The sequence below is a fragment of the Lissotriton vulgaris genome, chromosome 1_2 (genome assembly GCF_964263255.1).
Source record: "Lissotriton vulgaris chromosome 1_2, aLisVul1.2, whole genome shotgun sequence".
NCBI lineage: Eukaryota > Metazoa > Chordata > Amphibia > Caudata > Salamandridae > Lissotriton > Lissotriton vulgaris.
Window position 1 is genome coordinate 164,256,295 of NC_141686.1, and position 8,235 is coordinate 164,264,529.

The following is an 8,235-nucleotide window of genomic DNA, read 5'->3' on the forward strand; positions in this document are numbered from 1 at the left end:
CCAGGAAGAAGGGGAACTTGTGCGCAAAGGAAAGAGTCAACAACCACCCTCCAGGCAGAGCTATGGATGCATGGTAGTCTCATCACCTCCTCCATTCACACCGGCTTATGGAGTTGGAGCAACGCTGTAGAGAACACCCTGCCCAGCGGAAACCTGAAGAAGAGGGCCTCCGGGACATCTCGTGTCAGGAGAACACCCGCAAGAGGGGCGTCCCAGTGAGAGGGATACCCTTCAACCACTCCCTCCTTTGCAATGTGAAGCCAAGCTGCCTACAGTGAAGAAACCCGACGGACTAGTAAAAGACAACCTCCATCAAGTCTACCATCTGGTCATCCTGTTCGGCGTCACCCCAAATTCAAGATCTCAATGGACTGAAGAACACACTGCCATGGCGCCAATCCAGAAGAGTAGCCCACCGAGAACCAGGACGTGGAGCCCAAGAAAACTAACACTTCAGCGTCAAGTTCCACCGGCGTCATCTAGCAAGCAGCTGAAGAGACTCTTTCTAAAATTCTGAGTTTGCATATTTTGTGTTTTTCCTCCCACAGGTTCGGACTTTGTTTTGTATTTACTTTTATTAAAGTTTGGGAGGAATGTAGTGTCCTGCTGGACATGGTCTATATGTCATCTATACTTTACACACACCCACCACTGGTGTCACGAGTCAGGTGACCCAGTCAATAAATAAGGCGGAGCGCACGTGCTCTTGGCCTTTTTACCAGTCGACCATTCTGGTGCTGTTTCTCATTCATCACCATAATGCGGGCCTAGGGCCCGACATCACAGGTGGCGTAGGTTTACAGCTGCTCAAAAATTCAGTACTTCATTTACACCCATCTGGCATATAGCTCGGCTGTCCCTCATCCAATTCTAGTTGCCTAATTTTATCCAGTTAACACTTCAGTTTGCAGAGAATTACTACTGAAAGTAAATCGTTGTTTTGTGTTTTCTAGGTGCGTTGATCACCCCGAATATCCATTCCACGATGAATACTAGCAAGTCTACACAGTGATGCGAAGAACATTTTGGCAATTAAGGATGTCCTTTTAGCTTCATAAATCTCAATTGAATAATCTCTTTTGAACACGGAAGGAGGAGAAACTGAATCAAGACTGCCAGGAATCAGACCAGTGACTTGCAGGATATATGAAGTCTTTGAACCCGAGCCCACAGAGACTCGATTCACATAGTCATTTGCACACTTCAGTTGGATTTAGGTGTGGAAACGTCTTTCATGAACATTCTAAATTCACAATTTATATACCTAAAACGTGGATTGACAGTGCAGTCACTCATAGTCACTTGTAATATTACATCACTACGGTGCAGTGGTTAATTTGTGCCACTGCAAATATTTTTTAATAAATCAAGCAATGCTGCAGTCCAAGATGATGTGCAATCAAATCTGTTTACTGGACTGGGATACCTTGGAAAGCTGATGAATGCCTGCTAGTTTATGGAGATTCTCAAACCCTTACAAAGCACATCCCCGGCCTCAATGTAGTGAGATTTGTTCATGCCCCTAAGCAAGAGTGTAAACTTACAACCTGTGTGGGAAAATGGAGGTAAGATCCTAAATGTGTGAGGGTGTAGAGCAAAGGTTTTCTCCACGGAGAAAGTATTTTCTATACCACATTTCCCCGTAAATACCTAACATACCACTTCATGATAGGGCACCCCTAAAATCAGACATGATATCTCATCACCCATCACAGCATCATGATAAACTGCCAAACTCTAGATAAGAAAAAAATATATCACATCCCCTTTAAGAACTTATAGCCTTATACATTAAATATGGGTACATTTTCTGCACAACAGAACACCACAAGAGTACATAATTATCTACCAGTATTTGTACAAACCTTGTGTGCAAGATCCAATGGATGTCATATTTTACATCTCTCACAGTCTCTACTACTGACCACATTTTTAAAACATGAGTCAGAGGAAGAAGTGGGGAACGGAGAATAGGATGACAGAAAGAAGTTACATTGCCTTTTTCATGAATTAGAAGTATGCTGCACAAGAGGGATGTGATTCACTTGGTCACTTCAGTGTGTGTGTGTGTGTGTGTGTGGGTGTGTGTGTGTGTGTGTGCATATATATATATTTTTTTTTTCCCTGATAAACCATAGATTTCAGGCACGTTATAGTTAGAACTTAGTATTTAAAAAAACCTTAGAAATTCACTGAAAAAAAACAGGTTTCAGGCACGTTATAGTCAGTTGGACATTTTCACTCGTACAAAACCAGTGAAAATTGGCCGTTATAGTTAGCCGAGCTAACTTTAACTTGCAGCCCACAATGCACTGCTGATGACGTCACATATTACATCATTCATGACATGGTCAGTGACATCACTGATGACATCTCAAATGACATCATCCAGTGACTGTGTGTTTCTATGAAGTTTAAATATGTTTCATATATATACCAAATTGTTTTGAAGAATGAGTAGGTGTATGAGCGTCTGAATGGATGATTTAGTCGATGCGTGACTGACTGTGTAAGTGAGTTATTAAACATGTCTTACTGAATGCATGGGTTAGTGACTAAACGGTGTGAATGTCTGTATCAGTCTGATAGTTGGTGTGTATGCTGCTGCATGGGATGGTGAGTAGCCACATGAGTGTCTATATGGGTTATTGATTGGTTGTCTGAGTATCTGTATGGATGCCTGAGTGTCTGTGTGGGTGGGTGGGGATTGTGCGACTCTGTGCAGAGATGTGAGAGTGGGTGATTCACTGGGTGTGTGGATTCAAGACTGCATGTGTGAATCGCTGTATTGGTGGGTGAGTGTGTGTATGGCTGTGTTGGTGAGAGAATGATGTCTCAGTCGTACATGTGTGAATAACTACGAATGTGAAAGGCAGTGCATGTGAGTGGTGGAGTATATAAATGACTTTATGTGAGAGTGAGTGATTGTGAGACTGGCTATATAGATGTGTGTGTGGTTGTATCCATGATAGTATACGAGAGTAAGTATGTGTTAGTATCTGTATGAATAAGTGAAGTGGTGTGTGTATAACTGTATAGTTGAGTAAATGGGAGTGTGATTGATTCTTTGCATGACTGTCTATGTGTGTAAGTAACTCTATGGATGAGTGGCGGTGTGTGAGTGTCTGTATTTGTGTATGAGTGCATATGATTGTGCTGTATTGAGGAGTGATTGCATGTATGAGTGACTGTATGGGTGAATTAGTGGATGTGTGTGTAGACCTAGGAATCAGTGAGAGGGTATGTAGTAACTGGTATTAGTCTATTTTAGAGTGGGTGTAGGAAAGGTTATATTAGTGAGGTTCTGAAAATTACGAATTCGTTCGTGCTCAGCCTCCATTTTGTGATCGCCGCCATTTTATGTTACCCACACTCAGGCAGCTCGGAGAACGCAATGTTTTTGTCGTTTCTGCCTTTGCGTGTCAGTTGGCTTCTTTACTTATGTTTACTAGCAAGTGTCAGGGTCTGGCCGAGTACACTAATTCCTGTCTGAGCTGATTAATCCCCGTCAGGACTACATGTTGGTTCACACCATTGTTTCCTTTAAGTTATCTTATCTGCTGTCCTTCGCTACATGTCTCATGCATTCTCCTGTTTCACGACTGTCCTTCTATAACACGCAGCTGTGTTTTCTCTGCTTGTAAATCGAATTGTGTGGATTCATTTGTAATTTACTTAAGGGGTCGAGTGACAAACGGAACCGGGAACTTGAGTTGCCTTAGTCTTAAAACATTGTCTATAACGTTTGCCTATAGCTCATGCTTCTGTGTGATTGCATTTTGCATTGTATTGTATCGTATATAAACCTGTGCGCCACGGAGTTAAGTGGCAGTCTCTTTTGAACCTTGTTGTACTGACGACTTCTAAGACCACTGTACTAGCTGCAGCTAATAAATATCATCTTCTACGCCAGACGAAGAGTCAGTGTCTCTGTTTTGACAAAGCAGGTGAATCCCGGGGATTTCAGGCGTACCCTGCGCCGCCGGGCCTTAAAGCTGCGGTTCTCCATTAGGGTATGAGGAGGTGCATCAGTTTATCACGTGGGTGATTTCATCAGTGATGTCATTTGTGATGTCAGCAAGCCACAGCCACTCCTGCAGGGCTGGTTTACACCCACACCACACCCATCCAGCACAGGCGTCACAGGACATGTGACCCTGCCAATAAAAAGGGCTGGGTGCACGTGCTCGACGCCATTTCCACTCTCTTTCTGGGTGTGTCCCTGTGGTTATTGTTTATGCATGAGGGCCTAGGGACCTACCACATCACATTCCTAGAAACGATCGCCCATTAGGCAGAGGTGGTGGCATAGCAGCCATATTCAGAGAACAATGGACATTTTCTCTTGACCTCCATGGCCCCCCAGCTGATGCCGAGATGCTTCATTTTTCACTATCACTTGGGGCGCATTATACTCTAGGGGGCACTCTAGTTTACCGACCACCAGGTCATGCAGGTAAATTCCTGGGCACACTGGAGGATATAGTTGTCCCACGGGCTTTGAGATACTCCAGATACCTTCTCCTGGGGGATTTTAATATCCATGTGGATAATCTTGACCTCCCTGACACGGCCCGCTTAAATGAAGCTCTTGCCATGGCCCAGCTTAAACAATGGGTTACGGCTCCCACCCACTCAGGAGGACACGTCCTTGACTTGGTCTGTACCAACTTTGACATTAACTTAACTCACCCCGAAATAGTGGCCTGGTCTGACCACATGCTGATTAGTTTTACCTGGACCCTGACCCGCCCGGCCAAGTTCAATGACCCAGCTGCTCACAAACAAAAAATTAATGTAGAGATTATGTCCGAACATCTAGACACCTCCCGCCCAACTCTTCCTCTTGAAATTGAGACAGCCGTTAGCTCATTCAATGCATGGATTGAATGTGGGACTGCTGCATCAATAAAAACAGGTCGGGTTTGCAGACTGCGCTCTACCCCTTCCAAACCTTGGTTCTCCCACACCATCCGTGATCTTAAATCAGGTTGCAAAAAACTTGAACGGATATGGAGACAAGCCTATCTCCCCGAGGCTAAAAAGAACCTGAGGATGGCGCAAAAGAAATATTATGCAGCGATTAGATCTGCAAAAAGCCAATACTACGAAGGGCGTATAACTAAGGCCAATAACAATAGCAGGGAAATCTTTGCTATTGTGAAAAGCTTTACTTCACCCTGTGCTGCCCAACCTGTACTTACCTCCTCGGAGAAATGGTGCGAAGAACTCTCCGTGTTCTTTGTTGATAAAATCACCAAAATCCAGGACGATTTAATCACTGTATGTAATAGCTTTCCACCCTCACTGGTCATTCCGTCCCCCATGATGCCTGTTCCTAAGGAACGGTTCGACCAGTTCACTCCAGTAGAAAAAACTGACATTGTTAGCATCCTCGCTGCCCTACAATCAGGATCCCCCTCTGACCCCTGTCCTGCCAGAGTGTTTGCGCGCCTTGCAGATACAGTTGGCAATGAGGTAACTCATATCATTAACCGCTCTTTCCTCACTGCTACTGTTCCAGCCTGCTGGAAGCAAGCTAAATTGCTCCCTCTCCTAAAAAAAAATGGTTTAGATCCCGCTGTCCCCGCTAACTTCCGACCCATATCACTGCTGCCGGCTTTAGCAAAAATATGCGAAAAGGTCGCATTTACACAGCTGGACAAATTTGTAGAAAATTCCAAGGCACTTCATCCAGCGCAATCAGGCTTCAGAGCAGCCTTCAGTACGGAGACGGCGCTGGTGGAAATATCTGAGGCCATCCGGGAGTGCCTGGACGGAGGTGGCAGAGCGGCTCTGATTTTATTAGACCTCTCTGCCGCCTTCGATACTGTCCCTCACTCCCTCCTCCTTACCAGACTAGCGGCCATAGGCATTACAGGCTCCGCCCTTGACTGGCTGATGTCTTTTCTAGACAATAGATCTCAGCAAGTCTGGATGCCGCCCTTTGCCTCCTCTCCCAAGAAACTTGCAACGGGTGTACCTCAGGGCTCTACCCTTAGCCCCCTGCTTTTTAATATATATCTGACCCCGCTCATCTATCTCGCTGAACAACTGGGAGCAAAAATAATGGCCTACGCCGACGACACTCAACTTTTGTTCACATGGCCTAAAAACAACCTGGATACGTCTGGAGCCCAATCCTGCTTATCATCTGTCTTTCGATGGCTTGCCCTCGCCCAACTAAAATGTAACGAAAGCAAATCCGAAATCCTGCTATATGGCTCTTTCCCAGACAACTTTGGTGACTCTCTCTGGCCTGCCGATCTACCATGCCCCAAATCCATCGGAGGCCCCGCAAAAAATCTTGGAGTCTGGTTTAACGATAACCTCAGATTCGAGGATCACTTAAAAAAACTTACGGGGATCTGCTTCTCCACACTTAAAACATTACGCAGGTTCTTCCCGCTCCTCCCGAGAGAGGCCAAGGAGACTGTCATTCGCGCCCTTATACTATCCAGATTGGATTACGCGAATGGCCTCTTCTGTGGCCTACCAGCCTACCTGATCCACCGTCTCCAAGTTATCCAAAATGCCGCTGTACGGCTCTTGTTTAACATTCCAAAAAGTTCAAGTGTCCGTCAACCTCTCCGCACCCTTCACTGGCTCCCAGTTGCTCATAGGATTTTATTTAAAATCCTTGTCCTCGCTTATTGAGCTGTCCATCAAACTGGCCCAGTCTATCTGAGGAAAAGATTTTCCTTATATGTTCCCAATCGTCCTCTCAGATCATCTAATCTCTACCAAATGACTGTACCAAAATTTAAATATAGCAGGCTTGGTGGCCAATCCATCTCTGTCAGAGCTGCGAGAGCCTGGAACACTCTTCCTCTTCATCTGAGAACAGCCCCATCCATTACTGTGTTTAAAAAGGGACTGAAGACCCATCTCTTTAACATCACTGTGTAGGGTCTCCCCCCTTTCTTTTCACTCTGCTCTGCCTCTCACCCACCTCGCGCCAGGATACTATTTTCTTAGTAACAGAGCGCGCTACAAAAGTCTCTCTATAACTATTCCCCACTGCAGGAGGTGACGTGATGGCGTCCGCACCACAATATTCAAACATAAAGGGTCCATGACTTGAGGTGCACAGAGTTGGTGGCAGCCGAGGCACTTTGTCCGACACCGGCTTCACGCAACGTGGCGATGGCTTGAGGGACACAGAGTTGGGAGTAGGCGTGGCATTTTGGCCAGTTTTGCCTGCACATTGTGGTTTCTGTTGCAGTGATTGTGTGCAGTGTCGACAGGGGGTACAAGTACTACATGTTTGCAGTCAGTTGCCCCCAACACGTGCAGGAAGCCTGCAATGGTGTGGTTACCTTGCTTGGTCTCTAGCTGTTCCTGCGCATGCAGGTTTATCAAGCTGAAACGAACCGTGATGCTTACAGGTATGATAAATCCTGCATAATGAGACCGTAAAAGAAGTTTGTGTGGTTGTAACGTTGTCCAAGTGCAATACATTGTACCATATTACGTTTGTGACCATACTAAAGCTTGACCATTGTCTTCATTTATCCAACAGATTTCTGAATACGGAGTATAGGGATTTCCAGGATGATCTACAGTTATTTCGATCCACAAGTTGCCCTGATAATGTTCCCTGTTGGGAATGTCACTCGTTGTTTGATATTTTTGTGTTGTTAATTTATGTTTTTCTAATAAGGTACTGTTTATCCACTACTGTTGACTACTAGACTTCATGACCTGGGGCACCCCCTTTTCAGTGACTACAATCTTGGATCTGGAGCACCGAGGTTTCAAGCAACATCTGGGGTTGGGGTTGGGTGTGCAGGAATACTACGAATTGGAACAAGAGGGTGGTTTGGATACAGGGGCCCTACATTGCTTTTGTGGACATGCATCCAAGACGTGTGAGGAAGTTTAATGGAGACTCCTCCGACTCTGGCAGTTGTTAGTTAGAAAGTACCAGAGGCAAACAGGTGCAGCACAGCCAGCACGTTTGTCTGTGGAAGGATGTTGATTGTCCGCTGCGTTGGTACCGTCAGCCTGTGGGCAATGTGGCATTCTGCACCAACTTGAGCATGGGGCAATAATTATTTCGCCACTTTTGCTACGCTCAAGTGCCAATAACTCGGCGATAAGTCCCCACTGTTGCGTTATAGGGTGCTCTAAAACAAGCCCTTGTGTTTATTAGGACTGTGTTGTAGCTACATGCGAATCACAAGAAAAAGATGTAAAAACAAGAAAAGTGGCAGGGGAACAAACACCCTGGCC

The 8,235-nt window shown here is 45.4% G+C and overlaps 1 protein-coding gene across 1 annotated transcript in view; it reads left to right on the forward strand.

Moving 5' to 3' along the window:
• Window positions 1–1,387, forward strand: part of LOC147734756 (aldo-keto reductase family 1 member C1-like) — a 124,383-nt gene extending 122,996 nt beyond the window's left edge. The window contains exon 10 of the mRNA XM_086953036.1: window positions 954–1,387. Coding sequence (XP_086809162.1) covers window positions 954–996 — 43 coding nt within the window. The 3' untranslated portion in view covers window positions 997–1,387. The remainder of the gene's footprint in view (window positions 1–953) is intronic.
• The last annotated feature ends 6,848 nt before the right edge of the window (window positions 1,388–8,235 follow it).